At 36.8% G+C, this 19,307-nt stretch overlaps 1 protein-coding gene across 5 annotated transcripts in view; it reads right to left on the reverse strand.

Annotated features, from left to right (window-relative positions):
* Nucleotides 1-19,307, reverse strand: part of MPP5 (membrane palmitoylated protein 5) — a 95,587-nt gene that overhangs the window by 18,890 nt on the left and 57,390 nt on the right. For all 5 annotated transcript variants that reach the window (XM_010366741.2, XM_010366747.2, XM_030930977.1 and 2 more), the window contains 5 exons: nt 12,033-12,110; nt 11,370-11,516; nt 10,898-11,059; nt 9,778-9,855; nt 231-414 (listed from right to left, as the gene is read on the reverse strand). In XM_010366741.2, the coding sequence (XP_010365043.1) occupies nt 231-414; nt 9,778-9,855; nt 10,898-11,059; nt 11,370-11,516; nt 12,033-12,110 (649 nt within the window). The remainder of the gene's footprint in view (nt 1-230; nt 415-9,777; nt 9,856-10,897; nt 11,060-11,369; nt 11,517-12,032; nt 12,111-19,307) is intronic.

A 19,307-nucleotide genomic window follows, 5' to 3' on the forward strand; every position in this document is an offset into this window, starting at 1 on the left:
TACAATATGGGATTGGCTGAAGTTATACATAATTCCATTCTAAAGGCCAAAGAATTGGCCACATTCTATTTAAGATACTTATGCTGCAGGTACAACATAAAAACCCAACTAAGTGAAAAAGTAACTGGAAGACTTTATTAAGAGGCATGAAAAAATGAGTTTTTTTTTTGTGAAAGCTTGCATTTTGAGTGTTTTTAATACTATGTGCTTTCTACCATATTATGTCTTACCTGGAACAAGCCCGGCTAGAGGCTGATTATCTTCGTCCCCTTCCCTGTAGGCCTGCCACCAGTTTGGATCCTCTTGACTGATCACATGAAGTATATCACCTTTTTGAAAAGACAGACCTAACTCTCGACACGGAACATAAGGGTCATCTGAAGGGTCATAGTCAAAATGAGCTTTTACATGGATCTAAAAGATAAAAAGGGCAAAAATAAAAACAATAAATGGCAATATAAAATGTTTCATATGAATATAATTTAAATGCTACAATTTTTAATTATTTTTTAATTTAAAAAAATTTAATAGAGACAGCATCTCAGTATGTTGTCCAGGATAATCTCAAATTTCTAGCCTCAAGTGATCCTCCTCCCTCAGCCTCCCAAAGTGTTAGGATTATAGGTGTGAGCCACTGCACTTGGCCACAATTTTTCATTAGTGCAAAGAAATGTAGTTGGAAGAAAGGTGTTAAGTAACGGTGTTTTGGGGCAGTATTTTCTCAGGCTGATCTGTTGTCTTCTCTGTTGACTTGCAGATATGTACAAGGATACAACACTGTTCGCAGCTACAAGCTGAGATACAAGGTGCCTCAAAAGCGTGAGAGGAGAGAAATATAATAGAATCCTGACCTGTGAAAACAATGACTCTGCAATAAGGTATGCAATTTCCAAATCACAGCTACTGGAAAAGGTACACTTTGCCTTACCACATCTCATCATCTAAGCAGGTGAATATGAGCTTCCCTGGGGCTGTCAGTCTCTCTTGACCCCTCTGTCAGTCCAACTATGCCTTAAACTCTCTTGGTGTTTCCTTTAAAGGATATGTTCACGAAACAAGTACACTACAAAGGACTAAATATAACTAACTCCAGTTTATAATCAATTCTTTTTTGTATGCTATGTAGGCTTTGACATATTATTAACGGTATAAGTTATAATTTTTGCTAATAATGTGCTTTTGGAAATCAGAATAAATCAAAGAATTGTGCTATTCTACTTAGCATTAAGGGTGGGTAGTAACTCTCATGAACAATATAGTTTATATTATAAGCTATTTCGTATGCCATTTCTTCCAGTATGCCTCTGTAAGATATGACAGACTATTCTTACTTCTAAGAAGTTATAAAGGAATTAATATTCCCTTTAACTTCTCCATGTCTAATTTTTACCTAACTTGGGCAAGTTGTATGTGACACTTCCAAAATCTGTAAGAAACCTACTTCATCTAATGAGATCTCACACATATTTGTAATGAGCATTTCTGCCCACATATTTGCAGTGAGCATTTCTGTCACACATAGGTTAAATTCCAAGTTCAGGCTCAATGAACCAAGCAATAGATGAACAACCTAAGAATTCAAGGTCCATTTCTATCCAAATGTTATTTGGCTCTGGCTTTCTTTTTTCTTTTTTTCTGAGATGGAGGCTTGCTCTGTTGCCCAGCCTGGAGTTCAGTGGCACAGTCTTGGCTCACTGCAACCTCCACCTCCTGGGTTCAAGCTATTCTCCTGTCTCAGCCTCCCAAGTAGCTGGGATTACAGGCACTCACCACCACACTCAGCTAATTTTTGTATTTTTAGTAGAAACAGGATTTCGCCAGTTGGCCACACCAGTCTCGAACTCCTGACCTCAGGTGATCCACCTGCCTTGAACTCCCAAAGTGCTGGGATTACAGATGTGAGCCACCACACTCGGACTTAGCTTTCTTTTTACTCTCACCATAATTGAGGTAATATGTAATAAAGATAATGCCAGCCTGCCCCAAAAGGGGCACTCTTTAAGCACTTGAGACACTGACTAAAATGAGTAGTGTCGCTGAGAGACTATATGAAATTGGATAAAATGCTAAGTGATATAGATAGATAGATAGATAGACAGACACAGATAGATAATAATTTTTAAAAATGTTTGGCTTGTCATTAAAGAATATTTTCTAATTTCAAAGAAATATTTTATTAACTTCTGTAAATAGGAAATAAAGCTAAGTCCTAATATACAAACTGAAACTAAGGTTAAAAAATGATCTACTTAGAAATATAAAGATAAAAAAGTTAAATAGCTACAAGTAAAACTTGAATGTTACTATGCCTTTTGGGGATCACTTTTGATATATTACACAGGTACAAAAAATACACATTATCCTAAGTGTATAGCATAGTGAATTTTCACAAACAAAACAGACCTGTGTAACTAGCATCCAAATCAATAACCAGAATATCACCAGCACCTCAGAGGCCCTACCTGGTCTCTTTCAGTCACTACCCATCCCATCCCCTCCAAGGATAAACATCATCCTGATTTCTAGAAACACTGAATAGTTTCCCCTGTAACTTAATTCATATAAATGGAATAGCATAGTACATAATCTTGCACCAAATATAGTTAAGATACTACATCAAATTTGAAAGTGTTGTGCCGCATTCTAAATGGAAAGTGCCCTAAAGAGCCTTGTTCTAGATGTGAAAAAATACTTTTTATTAAAATCTTGAAATCTTTGTCAGTCAGCACTAAAAATGAATTTTAGAAAGCTGTGTGGGATAGTAGTGAATCAAAACACAGTTAAGAGATTGAGCAAAAAAATGATAAAATATATAACCTTGGTATGAGGAAAAATCTCATATGTAGTATTATCTAGAAATATATATATATTTTTAATCTGTGCTTGAGCACCATCCTATCAATTAATAACTTCTAGAATCTGTTTGTTACTTTTTTGCCCAAAAAAAAAAAAAAAAAAACTTGAGATGCTAAAATGGAATTTTAGGCATCACTTGGGGTAGTGGAGAGATCAATTTTACCAGATTTTTCAAATTGGTAGATTTTTACCAGATTTTTCAAGTACTTCAAATCAAAGTACTTGTCAATCTTGATTGATAATTTTATCAAATAACGTTCTGAAAGCATACCAAACATGTTGTTTTTCAAAGTGTTTTTGCTCAGATCACCTGCCTAGGATGTTTATTAAAATGCTGAATTCTCATGCCACACCTCAGACTCTCAGAATCTGAATTTTAATCAGGTTCCTTGGGTAATTATTAGGTACAGCAATCTTAGAGAACTACTACCCTGAGAGAAATTAAGAAGACCACTGAGGAGGGAATATCTACATTTATGACCATTGCCACAGGCCAACAAAATCACCCAGAGATGCTTTTCCACGTACTCTTGCCTATGCAGTTCTCATCCCTTAACTATTCTGATTTAACTGGCTTGGAATAGGGCCCCTCTTTGTGTAGGCTGGGAAGAGAACATGCTTTACCTACATGACAAGTTTATATAGTCCTATCTAAAATATACCCTAAAATTAAGAGAAAAAGCTCTTACTTTCCTAAAATTAAGAGGGAAAAGCTCTTAATTTTTCCTAAGGAAAATTTATTTCATATCAGAAAAATTAACGATTTGAATGAGTTAAAGTCTGAGTATTGCCTTAACAGATACAATACGACTTCTACCCATATATTCCACTGATTAATTCCTACCAGTTCTAGAAGTTTTCTCCACCAATCTTTCCTGTTAGTAGCAAAATTATTTTGTTTCTCATACAACAACAAAAAAAGCCACTTTAAAATGAAGGAGATAAGCTGACCCTCATAGGAAAGATCCAGGTTCTCATAATGCTGTAATAATACTACAACAGTATATCTGATCAAAACAGTATTTGGCTTCTGAACAAAACAAAACTTTTGTTTACATTTCAAATTACAGAACTGTTTGGATACGATTATCTTCCAGCCCAACATTTTCTTTTTCCTTTTTTTAGTATCTATAAGCTGTTCACATTTGAAGTCCTAATGATGAAATGCGGATAGGGTACAGGGATAATGATTCATCAGTTTATTTACATTTTTTTTAGGGATCCAATGTTCCAAAATATTGTTTTTCAACCAATCAAGAAGGCTATTTGAATTACTTAATAATAAAATTTGTCCTACATTGTAATTTGGGATAGTAAGTAGAGTAGTACATATATAAAATATGGGAGGGGGCATGTTCAATGTTTTTTAATTGATAAAGGTATAAAATAAAATTAGCCGGTGGCAGAGTAGATGGTACTTGTACATGGTACAGGGTAGCTGTTATCCCAACTACTTGGGAGGCTGAGGCGGGAGAATCACTTGAACCCAGGAGGCGGAGGTTGCAGTGAGCCAAGATGGCACTGCTGCACTCCAGCCTGGACAACAGAGTGAAACTCTGTCTCCAAAAAAAAAAGAAAAGAAAAGAAAAAGAAAAAAATCTTTTGGAGAGTACTGATCTAAAACTCAGGATCCTGTATTCCACTTGCTCAATGGACACTCCTTTGGAAACGTACAAATTTGCCACAACCACCTGGACAGTGTACTTGGGAGACAACTTTGGGATTAGCTTAATGGACAAGTTGGTACCCAAGAAGGTAAGGCTATCACATAGGTGACACCCTCAAAATCAAAGAGAAAAAAAAGAAAGAAAAAAAAAAAGAAGTCTGTTTTTTCCCTTTTCTATTATGTCTAAGTATTAGGTTGGCTTTTATACTTTTTATACTGCTTTTTTTTTTCTTTTTTTTTTAACTGTTTTAAGTTCAGGGATACAAGTGCAGGTTTGTTACACAGGCAAACTTGTGTCTTGGGGGTTTGTTGTCAGATTATTTCATCAACCAGGTATTAAGCCTAGTATCCATTAGTTATTTTTCCTGATCCTCTCCCTCCCTCTACCCTCTACCCTCCAAAAGACCCTAGTGTGTGTTGTTCCCCTTTATGTGTCCATGTGTTCTCATCATTTAGCTCCCACATATAAGAGAACATGTGGTATTTGGTTTTCTGTTCCTGTGTTAGTTTGCTAAGGACAATGGCCTCCGACTCCATCTATGTCCCTGCAAAAGATACAATCTCATTTTTTAATGGCTGCATTAGTATTCCATGGCGTATATATGCCACATTTCTTTATCCAGTCTGTCACTTTAGGTTGGGTATTTAGGTTGATTTCACATCTCTGCTACCAAAGTATTTTTCTTTGTAATTTTTATTTCTATATTTCTTACTATTGCAGATTTATCTTTAACTCTTAAAGTTCACTGCAGAAAACAGTGAAAGTGACTCAAGGAAAGCCTTAACAGCATCAAGCAAGTTTTTAAGTATCTCCCCACAACACTAGAATTCCTACTTTCCCCCATCCACCAAGAAATATCTTTATTAATACATTTTATACCTATAATGGGAAAGCAATGTATGTGATAGCAGTGGTTCTCAACTTTTCTTTACAACAGTTACCTCTGTAGTGCCTGGCACAGAGTACATAATCATAATAGCTGTTATGTATTAAACAACCAATAATCTGTTAATTTTCTGGTACATATTCTGTAACTAATAAGCAATGTGATCCACCGTCATTTAAATACACTCCTTGTTAGATTATGGCATTAGACTAAATGAAAAAATTCCATTCAGATAAAGGTCTATTATGTCCTCCCTACATATTATTATAGAATAGAATAATCTAAAGTTTTACAAACTAGTCTGGGAAATCCAATCCTTCCTTTTTTTAAAAAAGGCTGAGAGAAGGAAACTGCACAGTTTGAATACTGTATCCGTTTCCTAGGTCAAACGTGCCGGTTACCCAGGAAGTGAAATACAAAGGTGCCAAGACTCTTGCCCTCTGCTACTGAAAGAGCAGCCACTGATTGCTATGTGTGATACAAAAGAAATTTAAGAACTCAAGAGAGTACTTCTCCTGACACAGCTTATTATTGCCATACATGACATCATAATTCAACAAGTGATTATATAGGAGTTTCAGATAACACTTATTTTGTATATCTGTCTTAAACGCGCTTCTAACATCACAAAACATAAATCAGAAAGATACCTGCTGCTGCTCTCAACAGATGCTGACCTCTACCATAATGATACTCAATAAATTGGTTCTAATTTCTTTAGATCATTAATTCCATAGATAATTATTCTGCCTATGTCAACCAAGATTATGATTTCCTATTACTGTTTCCTTTCTGGACAGCCTCAATGAGCTTTAATAACAGCAGTTCATTTTAAGCCAGTTAGGTTTGACAAAACTTGGCAAGATACATTGCAATTGAGAGTTGTTCATAATAAAAAGAGAAAAGAAGGGGCTGGATGTGGTGGCTCATGCCTGTAATCCCAGCACATTGGGAGGCCAACGTGGGCAGATCACCAGAGATCAGGAGTTCAAGACCAGCCTGGCCAACATGGTGAAACTCTGTCTCTATTAAAAATACAAAAAAAAAAAAAAAATTCAGCCAGGCATGGTGGCGGGCGCCTGGGGAGGCTGAGTCAGGAGAATGCTTGAACCCGGGAGGCAGGGTTGCAGTGAGCCGAGATGGCACCACTGTACTCCAGCCTGGGTGACAGAGCAGGACTCGGTCTCAAAAAAAGCAAAAAACAAAAGAGAAAAGAAGAAAAAGAAAAATACTAAATATCTGTCTATTCTGAAAAGATCCCTACTTTAAATATGAAAATAGGCCGGGTTTGGTGGCTCATGCCTGTAGTCCCAGCACTTTGGGAGGCCAAGGCGGGCAGATCACCTGAGGTCAGGAGTTCAAAACCAGTTTGCCCAACATGGTGAAACCCCATCTTTACTAAAAATACAAAATCAACCAGGCATGGTAGTGCATGCCTGTTATCCAGCTGCTCAGGAGGCTGAGGCACGAGAATTGCTTGAACCTGGGAGGTAGAGATTGCAGTGAGCCAAGATTGCACCATTGCACTCCAGTCTGGGCAACAAGAACGAAACTCCATCTCAAAAAAATAAAAATAATAAAATAAAAATAAATAAATACAAAAATACCTTAAAATGCTGTATTTTTGGCTGGGTACGGTGGTTCACACCTGTAATCTAGCACTTTGGGAGGCCAAGGCAGGTAGATCACCTGAGGTCAGGAGTTTGAGACCAGCCTGGCCAACACAGTGAAACCCCATCTCCGCTAAAAATACAAAAATTAGCTGGATGTGGTGGCATGCACTTGTAGTCTCAGCTACTTGGGAGGCTGAGGCAGGAGAACTGCTTGAACCTGGGAGGCGGAGGCTGCAGTGAGCGCAGATGGTGCCACTGCTTGCCTCAGTGACAGAGTGAGACTCCAACTAAAAAGAAAAAGAAAAAAAAAGAAAAGAAAAAGAAAAAGCTGCATTTTAAAAGGGATAGACCTGGCATTTTGCTGTTTCTCCCACTTTCTTCCTTTTTAAGCTACTTCATTTTCCAGTTAAGTAGTTCCTGAGATTGTTCCCCATGAACCTATATTCCTTTGGTTTTCAGATTAAACCAGCCTTTTATTCTTAATCAATAATGAAAGGTAGGAGTTAAATAACCACTAAAGGATAAGTAAGTTATTTCATTCTTAGGTTGAAACAATCTGTCTAAATTAATTACTTTGATATTCTGTTTTGTATACAATAAGAATCAACAAGTTTCAAGGTAACACTTCGATTAATTTTATCCATGAAAAAAATGGCTTTTCTTTTACAGAATTCCAAATTCTGCATGAATAGCAGGAAAAAAAATGTTGAGAAAACACATCTTGGCTGGGCATTGTGGCTCACATCTGTAATCCCAACACTTTGGGAGGCTGAGGCAGGTGGACCGCTTGAGCTCAGGAGTTCAAGACCAGCCTAGGCAACATAGTGAAACCCATCTCTACCAAAAGTACAAAAAATTAGCTGGATGTGGTGGTACGCATCTGTGGTCCCGGCTACTAGGGAGGCTAAGGTAGGAGGACTGCTTGAGCCCAGGCAGTCAGGGCTGCAGTGAGTCATGATCACACCACTGCACTCCAGCCTGGGCAATAGAGCCAGATCCCACCTCAACAACAACAACAACAACAACAAACAAACAAACAAAAAAACATGGCTTAACTTCCGACATTCATTCTAAAAGACAAAAGTCATTTGCTCAGGAGGGATGGATTATTGTAGATAAGTAAGTAGGAGCATATTCCAACCCTCCTCTGTTACGTTTCCTCAGTTTGCAGAGCTACTTTTGAAGTTCAGGGCATAACACAGAAGAGATACAGGGAACCGCAGAATGCACAGAGAATCAAGCTGTTTGAATTCAAAGACAAGCTATATTTCCTCATTTCTCTTCCTACAAAAAATTGCAAACATAAAGTAGGTTGCAGATACAATATCAACTTCAGTATGTTCTGTAAAAAATGAAGGGAAAACATGGAATGATAGCCAAACTATAAAGCATATCTGTGATGAAATATTGAGAGAAAAATGAAACTGTGTTGTTTCTTAAACTGCTATGCTTTAAAGTTAAGAATAACAGATGCAATACATCAAGCTTCCACGTTAATTCAGCACTTCAAAGTCTATCGTTTTTAAATAGCTTTATTGATATATAATTCATATAAAATTCACTCACGTACACAATTGGACGGTTTTAGTATATTCACAGATTTGTACCATCATCATCACAAACAATTTTAGAACATTTTTATCTCCTCAAAAAGAAACTTGGAACTGATTAGCAATCACCATTCTCTCATAACTCCTTATCTCCACATCTAAGGAATTACTAATCTGCTTTCTCTCCTACAGATTTACCTGTTCTGGACATTCTATATAAATGAACCAATAAATGACCTTTTGTGACTGGCTTCTTTCACTCAGCATAATTTCTTCAAGGTTCATCCATGTTGTAGCATATATCAGTATTTTAGTCTTCTAAAATTATCAAATAATATCCCATCATACATACATATTTTGTCTTTCATTCATCACCTGACAGACATTTGGGTTGTTACTACTTTCTAGCTACCATGAATGTTGCTGCTGTGAACATTCATGTAGACATTCTTATGTGAATATATGTTTTCAGTCCTCTTGGATATATACTTTGGAATGCAATTGCTTGACTGTATGGTAATGCAGCCTAACTTTTAATAGATATAGCTGAGTAAATGTCTAATAGAACAATATACTCTAAAATAAGGGTTGCACATACTTTTTAAAAGCACTTGCCCCACCCCATATTAAGTATAAGTTAAGTTAACCCACCTGTAACTACCAAAAAAAAAAAATTCGGAAACTGAAATTATTTTCTACTTTTTATTTTAAAAAGGTACAGAGTTGGCTGGATGTGATGGCTCACACCTGTAATCCCAGCACTTTGGGAGGCCAAGGCAGGCAGATCACATGAAGCCAGGAGTTCAAGACCAGCCTGGCCAACATAGCAAAACCCTGTCTCTACTAAAAATACAAAAATTAGCTGGGCGTGGTGGCATGTGCCTGGAATCCCAGCTACTCAAGAGGCTGAGGTGGGAGAATCATTTGAACCTGGAAGGCATAGGTTGCAATGAGCCAAGATCACACCACTGCATTCCAGCCTGGGCAACAGAGAGAGACTCCAACTCCCACCTTCCAAAAAGAAAAGGTGAAGAGTTTACTAATTTAAAACATTGATAGTTCATATTTATTTAAATAAAAATGATTGAATTTATCTGTATTTGAGTACAGGAAACACTTACTGACATTTCTGTAACAGTAAACAGTAACAGAAGCAAACAGCAGCCATGGAACACATAAATAATGAACATTTAAAAATCACTTACTACTGTTTCCTTGGCAGGAGGCGGCTTGATCTGTTGACTGGGAATCAGAACAAAAGTCAAAGTACCATGCATATCAGACTGTAATAGAAAGATCAGATTTTTAAAATTTGTATTTATGAAAATCATTCCATGATTTTATGATCTATATTCCCTAAACTGGACTATTTCAGAACCCCTCCACAGACTTAAATGACCTGAGGCACTTTGCTCTACCAAAGCAATGAATGGGGCTGGGTGAAAATAAGTGTGTGAAGATGTTTCTAGATTTTACAGCAGAATCAGCAGATAGCAGAGATTCCACTATAATAACAGAAGCTGAATAACTAGGACCATAAATATGGTCCATGGGTATGTACAAAGTGATCATAAATTGCCCTCAAAAGATGTCCATAAATGATTTTGTGATTATACTAGCACTATCCAATAGAACCTTCTCCAATGATGGAAATGTGCTATTTCTGTATCTTAATAATGGTAGCCATTAGCTACATACTGCTTCTCAGCACCTGAAATGCAGCTAATGTGAATAAGGAACTGAATTTTAAATTTTACTTAATTTAAACAGAAATAGCTATATGCAGCTAGTGATTATTATACCGGACACTGCAGATCTATATGTGAATAAGGAACTGAATTTTAAATTTTACTTAATTTAAACAGAAATAGCTATATGCAGCTAGTGATTATTATACCGGACACTGCAGATCTATAGCACTGTTATTATCTAATATTATTAGGAAAACAACAATCAATTACAGATAATAAAATAAAAGAACACACAAAATGATGCGGACACAGACTTTGTTTTGTTACTGTTTCCCAAGTGGCTAGTGCATATTAGGCACTCAATAAATATGTACTGAGTGAATTAATGAGTTATATTACTGATTCCAGAAAAATAAAATATATGTGATAGTGATACATCAGAAAGTAGAAAAATATCAGTGGTACCACTCAAAAATAAAACTGCTAACAAATACTGTGGAACAGTTATATCATGGAAAAATCAGGCTAGAAATCATCCAGTGCTCATAACAGTTACTTAAAAACTATTTTATTCTAAAGTCTAATAAGAGCTTTCTAAAAGCTATCAATCATTCTTCTAGCTGTGTCAACTTACCAGCAAGTCAAAAACCTCATTGACATCTTTCCCCCGAATTTCAATGCCATTAATCTCTAGAACTTCATCTCCTTCATGCAACAGACCACTTTTCTCTGCAGCACCCCCTTTTACTATCCGGCTAATGATGACAGAGTCCATTTCATTACGAACTGTAGCACCCTAAAAAAAATATATATACATATATATCTCTCTCTCTCTAAAAACAAAAATAATATGATTTTTGTTAAGTATTTCTTTATTTTTAAATTCTATTTTTTTCTATTCAACAACACTAACCTTCAGTTATCTTAAGAAAAAATTTATTTACACAACTAGAGCAATCATAATTAGATTTAAAAGTTGACCATTTCCCCTACACTTTCCACTTCAGAAATACTCTATTCATCAGAATTCTGAAATTAACCAGACTTCTGAAGCACACAACAGCAGAAAAATGCACTTGTTTAAAAACAGTATGTGGGACACTTACCAATGGAATATCACGAGCCTTTTCTATACGAACTATTTTTACAGTTTCTCCTCCATATTGGCCAATACTTTCATAAACTCTCTCATCTGTAATGGGCTCTAGCTGCATTTCCTGCTCAGCAACCTTATCGTGGGCCAGTAAAAGTGCCTGTTTCAAAGAAATCCGTGGTATTTTAAGTAATAGCATGATTTAGTTCTGCACAGTGATTTTTAACCTCACTATGTACATAGTATTCTGACCATTAAATCTTTAAAAGTGCTATAATTAATTAGAGCTAATAATAAATAAAGATGTGTTAAGTATACTAAGGGCATACTCTGGAATGGGTTATGAAAGTCTAAAATGCTTATTAAACTTCATAAAATAACATCAATGTAAAGGCCTAAACACCCTAGATCATTAAAACTTACAGAAAATATAACCAAAGGGGGGAAGAATTTTTGCCTAATTTTTAAAGAAAAAGTTGTTTCAAAAGTAATTTAGTTCATTTTAAATCTGAAAATATATAATCCAACAATAACTACTATGTTATAGATGGGGTTGTAAACATCAAAATAGGCTAGAGAATGTTTGACATCTCTTCCAGCCCTGGAATCTCTGATTTAAAAAATAAAAGAAGAACACTAGAAAAACCACATATATAATATTCTGTCCATTTTCTACCTGAATATGTGGAGTATTCAGCAAAGCAGTTAGTTCTTGTCCTTCCTTATGATGGACTGGCTTCAAAACAGTTTGTACCTAACAAACAAAAATAAAGATTATTCTTCCTAGATTATAGGAAGTACCAGTAGTACCTGTATGCAGGGTCATATTTTTTCAAGTACAAATTAAAATAATAAAAAATACTTGTAAGAAATAAAATCACCAAAAAGAATTATGAGAGTTTTCAATCTTGCTATTATGGATAACAACAGTACTTATTAAAAAAAAAAAAAAAACACTAAGATTTTGGTACTTATGCCTATAGACAAAATACTTCCATCTTGAAAATTTCTCCCAACATACCATAAAATTCATTAATAATAATTACATAAGAAAAGAAAAACTGTCCTAACAGTTACCTTGCTATTTTATAGTTTTTAAATCATTTATGTGACTATTTAAAATCAGAGATGACAACTTAAGAGTTATAGTCAAGGCTGGGCGCAGTGACTCACACCTGTAATCCCAGCACTTTGGGAGGCTGAGGCAAGTGGATTGCTTGACTCCAGGAGTTTGAGACCAGCCTGGGCAACATAGTGAGACTCTGTCTCTATTTTATAAATGTTTTAATATAATTTTAAAAAAAAAGAGTGACAGTCTAACAAGATGAATTTATATGAGTGCAATGGAACAATCACCATAACATAATGGATTACATTAAATTTCCCACAGTTGAGAAATCTTTGTCTTCCTAGGATAAACTCCCCTTGCTTATAAATTTTTTTAGCCTGTTTCCTTATCTGTAGAAGGGCACCTACTATTTATGGTGCTTCAAAGACTGATTAAGAAAATCTTACAACAGGCCAGATGCAATGGCTCACATCAGTAATCCCAGCACTTTGGGAGGCCAAAGCAGGCAGATCACTTGCAGTCAGGAGTTCAAGACCAGCATGGCCAACAGGGCAAAATACTGTCTCTACTAAAAATACAAAAATCAGCCAACTGTGGTGGTATGTGCCTGTAATTCCAGCTACTCCAGAGGCTGAGGCATGAGAATGACTTGAACCCAGGAGGTAGAGGTTGCAGTGAGCCAAGATGGTGCCACTGCACTCCAGCCTGGATGATGGAATGAGACTGTCTCAAAAAAAAAAAAAAAAAAAAAAGAGTAACTTATAATTAATACAGGAACCCAGTAATTCTATACCTTTTATGGCTATTTTAAATCATTTTATCAGTAATTTCCCTATGAAACCCAAGAGATGATAATTTGGGGATTAATTAATTTTACCACAGCAAGTGGATCAAAGCAATGACAGTACCAAAACCAGTCTGTCCTCAGGTTTTGGTACTTAGAAAATTATATTTCTAATTGTAGAGTTCTATATGTATAAACAGGATGGCAGAGCAAATATTATCTTCTCCAAGAACTCAACTAAAATCTTACAATGGACAAGGCTTTAAGTCTTTAAGACCCAGGATTTAAGACTGTGGGTAACTAAAAGTTGTTTTTAAAAGAGGGTATTTTCCCTTTTAAAGTTTATCAAGTCTACACTAATTTTAAATGAAATTTGTAGTCTTGATCATACACCTTTTGACAGCTGAAGAAACTCTGAGGATGGGAAGATAATTCTGGATTAAAAATGTACCAAGGGTGTACACTTTTACACTGAGTCAGCTCAATAATAATTTTCTGTATCAGAGATTCTTTCCGTATTCCCACTTCTAAGTCAGTTCCTAAACATCTCTGAGATCCTCCCTTCTAAAGAAATTTAGAATTCCCGTGTTTACCCACTGCCCTACTAGCCTATATGTTGCTTATTCTAGTGTCAACACATACCATCAGCTACTTCTACAACGGCGTTAAGGAATTAAAAAGCTATTCTTTTATTCTACTGCTCCTTTCCATTGGCCTATAAAAATGCTCTCATCTCTTATCTTTAAAAATACCCTTTCCTGACCTTGTACACTTCTTTAGCTATACTACTTTTCCTTGCTTCCTTCAGAGGCAATATCCTTTTGCATTCTAAAACTAATTTTTTTAATTATAAAAATGATTTTAAATGTGAAAAATCAGAAAATTGATAAGCAAAACGAAGGAAGGAAAAGGATGGACTTTTATTATACTTAGGGATAATCACTTTTGTATATATCCTTCCTGCATTTTTCTGCTTGTTTTTACCAAAATATTTACCTTGATATATGTATCTGACAAAGAACTTGTAGCCAGAATATATTAAGAACTCTTACAACTCAAGACGATTAAAATGGAAAAGAGATTTGACTGGATAGTTCACAAAAGATAGAGAAATAACCAATACACATATAGAATAATGCTAAATATCATTAGTCACTATGTAAATGCAAATCAAAACAAGATACCATTACCTACCTACTAGAATCACAAACAGGAAACAACCTACATATTCATCAAAAGGTGAGTGGTCAAATTGTGGGATATTCAAAGAATGAAATGATACTCAGCAATCTACAAACTACTGATACAAGAACAACATGGATGAATCTCAAAAACATTATACTAAGCAAAAGAAGTCTGACCGAAAAGACTACCTATTGTCTTATTACATTTATATGAAATGCCCATGAATGACAAATTTATAAAACAGAAAGCAAATCCGTGGATATTCATAGGGCCTGAGGATTGCAAAAGGTGATTATTGTCGGCAAAGGGCCATGGGAGAGAAGCTCTACGGAGTGATGGATGCTTCTATTAACTTGATGGCAGTTGTACATTTTACAGATGTACATATATGTCAAAATACACTGAACTATACAATAAAACACACTCATTTTAAGTGCATGTAATTTATATCTCAATAAAATCAGTTACTCCAAAAATGCACCCATAACATCTAAACTTTGAGAAAATTTCTATGTATATATCCCTTCTTTATTCTTCACATTTATTTTTACCAAAATGAGATCATGCTACTCATAGTTTTTATAATAGTATTTTTTTTTTTTTTTGAGATGGAGTTTCGCTCTTGTCGCCCAAGCTGGAGCACAATGGCATGATCTTGGCTCACTGCAACCTCCACCTCCCGGGTTCAAGAGATTCTCCTGCCTCAGACTCCCGAGTAGCTGGGATTACAGGTGCCCACCACCACAACCAGCTAGTTTTTTTATTTTTAGTAGAGACGGGGTTTCACCCTGTCGGCCAGACTGGTCTCGAACCCCTGACCTCAGGTGGTCTGCCCACCTCGGCCTCCCAAAGTGCTGGGATTATAGGTGTGAGTCACTGTGCCTGGCCCCTATAACAGTATTTTATAACTATTTTGACTTGATACTAATAAATTACTAAATACTTTGTTTTTCTATGTCACTAAATATTCTTTAATTCTAAAACAGAAATAGGACCATTCTAGTTCTGAGTGGCTCTCTGTCACTTACAAGATTAAGTCTAAGCTCCTTAGTATTAAATCTAAGGACCATCAACATCTGATTCTTTCGTCTTTTCCAGTCCTATCTCCTGGCATTCCTTATGCCTTAACCTTTCTGATTCAGCATTAAACTGCTTGTTCCCTACACAAACCATGCTGTCTCCCCATGACTGTGATTACACTAGCTGTCCCAGCTACCCGAATTGCCTTATTCTACTTGCCTAGATAACATGTACTCATAAGACTGAACACATTTGATTTAAAATTATCACTAGGGTTGTTTCCCCACTAGACTGAGCTCAATGAAGATAGAATTGTATCTTATTCAGCTTCATATCTGGCTATTGGCAGAATGTCTGACCAATAGCACTGAAATATTTATGAATTCAATGAAAGGAAGAGAGGGTAGGAAGTCATCCTTGATGTCTCCTTTACCTTTATTACCCACATACAGACACTATGTCCTATTAATTTTCTATTTAAATATTTCTATAATCCATGTGCAATTGCTATTCAAAATCTTACATGTGGGCAATTACAATAGCCTCTACATTACTCTATGTTTCCACTGACTTTCCACAATGTTATCAAAGTAATACTTTAAATTAGAAGCCTATTTATATAGATCTGTTTAAAATTCTTCAGTAGATTCATAATCATGTATAGAATAAATTTCTTGCTTTAAATTTTTTATGAAGTGACCTTTTCCTGTTAAATTTGAGAAACACAAAAATACTAGTAAAATTACCTATTTTATCTAACACCCAGAGATAGCCTTTTTTTTTTTTTTTTTTTTTTTTTTTTTTTTTTTTTTTTGAGACCGAGTCTCGCTCTGTCGCGGCCCAGGCTGGAGCGCAGTGGCCGGATCTCAGCTCACTGCAAGCTCCGCCTCCCGAGTTTACGCCATTCTCCTGCCTCAGCCTCCCGAGCAGCTGGGACTACAGGGGCCCGCCACCTCGCCTGGCTAGTTTTTTGTATTTTTTTTAGTAGAGACAGGGTTTCACCGTGTTAGCCAGGATGGTCTCAATCTCTCGACCTCGTGATCCGCCCCTCTCGGCCTCCCAAAGTGCTGGGATTACAGGCTTGAGCCACCGCGCCCGGCCGAGATAGCCTTTTTAATAGTTTATTAATTCTTCCAATACCTCGAGATATGTGTGTGCATTTGTATAAATTAATTCATATTTTCCCTGTTCCTATACAATTTCATAATTCATTACTTCTTCCTGTTTTATTGCACTGGTTGGGACTGCCAAAAAATGTTGAATATTAGTGGTGGGTATCTGGAGTTTCTTTATCTTATTTAAGACTTAAATGGCAATGTGTGGGTGTTTCACCATTAGGGAAGATGCTATTGGTTTCTGGTATTATTCTTTTTCTTTTTTTCCCTAAAGTGCTTTGTTACACATCTGGTATTATTTTTGACTATTATCAAGTTAAAACAATGTGCCTGGCTTTCTAAGAATTTTTATCAACAAAGAAAAAGTACTGAATTTTTTTCAGATGCCTTCTCTGCATTAAAATGATCATAGGGGGCCAGATGCTGTGGCTCACACCTGTAATCCCAGTACTCTGGGAGGCTGAGATGGAAGGATTGTTTGAGCCTAGGAGTTTGAGACCAGCCTGGGCAACACAATGAGACCCTGTCTCTGCAAAAAAAAAAAAAAAAAGAAATTAGCCAGGCGTGGAGGTGCACATCTGTAGTCCCAGCTACTCGGGAGGCTGAGGTGGGAGGACTGCTTGAGCCCAGGAAGTTGAGGTTGCAGTGAGCCATAATCATGCCACTGCACAGCAGCCTGGGTGACAGAGCGAGACTCTGTCGCAAAACAAATATCATATGGTTTTCTCCTTTCACCTATTCATATAAATTAATTCTTTTAAAATATTCAAAATATTTACCAAAGTAATCCATCATAAGATAAATTTAAATTTAATGGCCTTCAGGATCTAGACACCATCTCTTTTTTTTTTTTTTGAGACAGAGTCTCGCTCTGTTGCCCAGGCTGGAGTGCAGTGGCACAATCTCGGCTCACTGCAAGCTCCGCCTTCCCGGGTTCATGCCATTTTCCTGCCTCAGCCTCCCGAGTACGACCATGCCTGGCTAATTTTTTTATATTTCTAACAGAGATGGGGTTTCACCGTGTTAGCCAGGATGGTCTCGATCTCCTGACCTCGTGATCTGCCTGCCTTGGCCTCCCAAAATGCTGGGATTACAGGCGTGAGCCACCGTGCCTGGCCTCGGGACACCATCTTTTAACATTAAGTCCTACTACTTACTTAGCATTCAAGAAATATGCCAGGCTTTCTCTCTCACTACCACCTCTGTGCCTTTTGAGAATGGAATACCTTTTTCTCTTTCTTACGCTTCTGGTAAATTCCCGGTCACCCCTCAAGACTGAGCAAATTAAATTTCCTTCTATGTTTCTTCCTTCTTCCCATCATTCCCCTCATCCTTCCCATCCTCCCAACACAGAATTAGGCATATCTCAGTACTGTTGGCACTTTTCTCATACTGCCATCATAGCACTTCTCATTAGACTGTAATTGTTTACTCATTGTTCCTCCACAGCAAAAGCCTAATTCAACTTTCACAGGTTGATAAACATCTAGGTTGTTTCCAGTTTCTGACTATTATCTGGTTGCTATGAACATCTGCTTTTAAGCTTTTCTGTGGATACGTTTTCATTTCTCTTGGCTATATACCTACAAGTGAAATTGCTGGGTCACAGTACATAGGTACATTAGCTTTAGCAGATACTGAAAACATTTTTCCAAAGTGGTAGTACCAATTTCTACTCCACCAGTGATGTATGAGAGGTTCAGTTGTTCCATAAGTTCACAAACAATACTGACAGTCTTTTAAATTGTAATCATAGTCATTCTGGTGTCAGTGTAGGGGTATCTCATGTTTTAATTTGCATTTCTATGTTGGCTAATGATGTCTAATATCTTTTCATTGTGAAGTGACTGCTCTTTGTCAATTTTTTTTAGCCAAGTAGTCTTTTTTCTTATTAGTTTCCAAGAGTCCTTTTTTTTTTTTGAGACAGGGTCTCACTCTGTCGCCCAGAGTGGAATGCAGTGGTGCAATCTCAGCTCAAAGCAACCTTCGCCTCCCGGGTTCAAGTGATTCTCCTGCCTCAGCCTCTCAAGCAGCTGGTACATGCCACTACAGTGGCTAATTTGTGTATTTTTTTATTTTTAGTAGAGACCGGGTTTTACCATGTTGGCCAGGCTGGTCTTGAACTCCTGACCTCAAATGATCCACCCGCCTTGGCTTCCCAAAATGCTGGGATTGCAGGCATGAGCCTCCCAAAGTGCTGGGATTACAGACTGCACCCAGGCAACAAGAGTTCTTTATATATTTCATGGACAAGTTTTTGTCATATGTGTATTTACACACACACACACATATATATACTTCAATATCTCAAAATCAAATACCATTTCTCAGTGTGTTGGCTTTCATTTTTACTCTCTTAAAGGTGTTTATAAGTTCATCTAATGAAGTCCAAGTTCTAAATTTTCTTTATAAAAGTACTATAATATCTTAGGGCTGGGTGTGGTGGCTCATGCCTGTAATCCCAGCACTTTGGGAGGTTGAGGGGGTGGATCACGAGGTCAGGAGATCGAGACCATCCTGGCTAACAAGGTGAAACCCCGTCTCTACTAAAAGTACAAAAAATTAGCCAGGCATGGTGGCAGGCACCTGTAGTCCCAGCTACTCGGGAGGCTGAGGCAGGAGAATGGCGTGAACCCAGGAGGTGGAGCTTGCACTGAGCCGAGATCGCGCCACTGCACTCCAGGCTGGACAACACTGCAAGACTCAGTCTCAAAAAAAAAAAAAAAAAAAGGCACTATAATATCCAAGAAATTTGGTTTGTGTTTATTAGTAAATATC

Source organism: Rhinopithecus roxellana, chromosome 5, assembly GCF_007565055.1.
Source record: "Rhinopithecus roxellana isolate Shanxi Qingling chromosome 5, ASM756505v1, whole genome shotgun sequence".
In the NCBI taxonomy this organism is placed as follows: Eukaryota; Metazoa; Chordata; class Mammalia; order Primates; family Cercopithecidae; genus Rhinopithecus; species Rhinopithecus roxellana.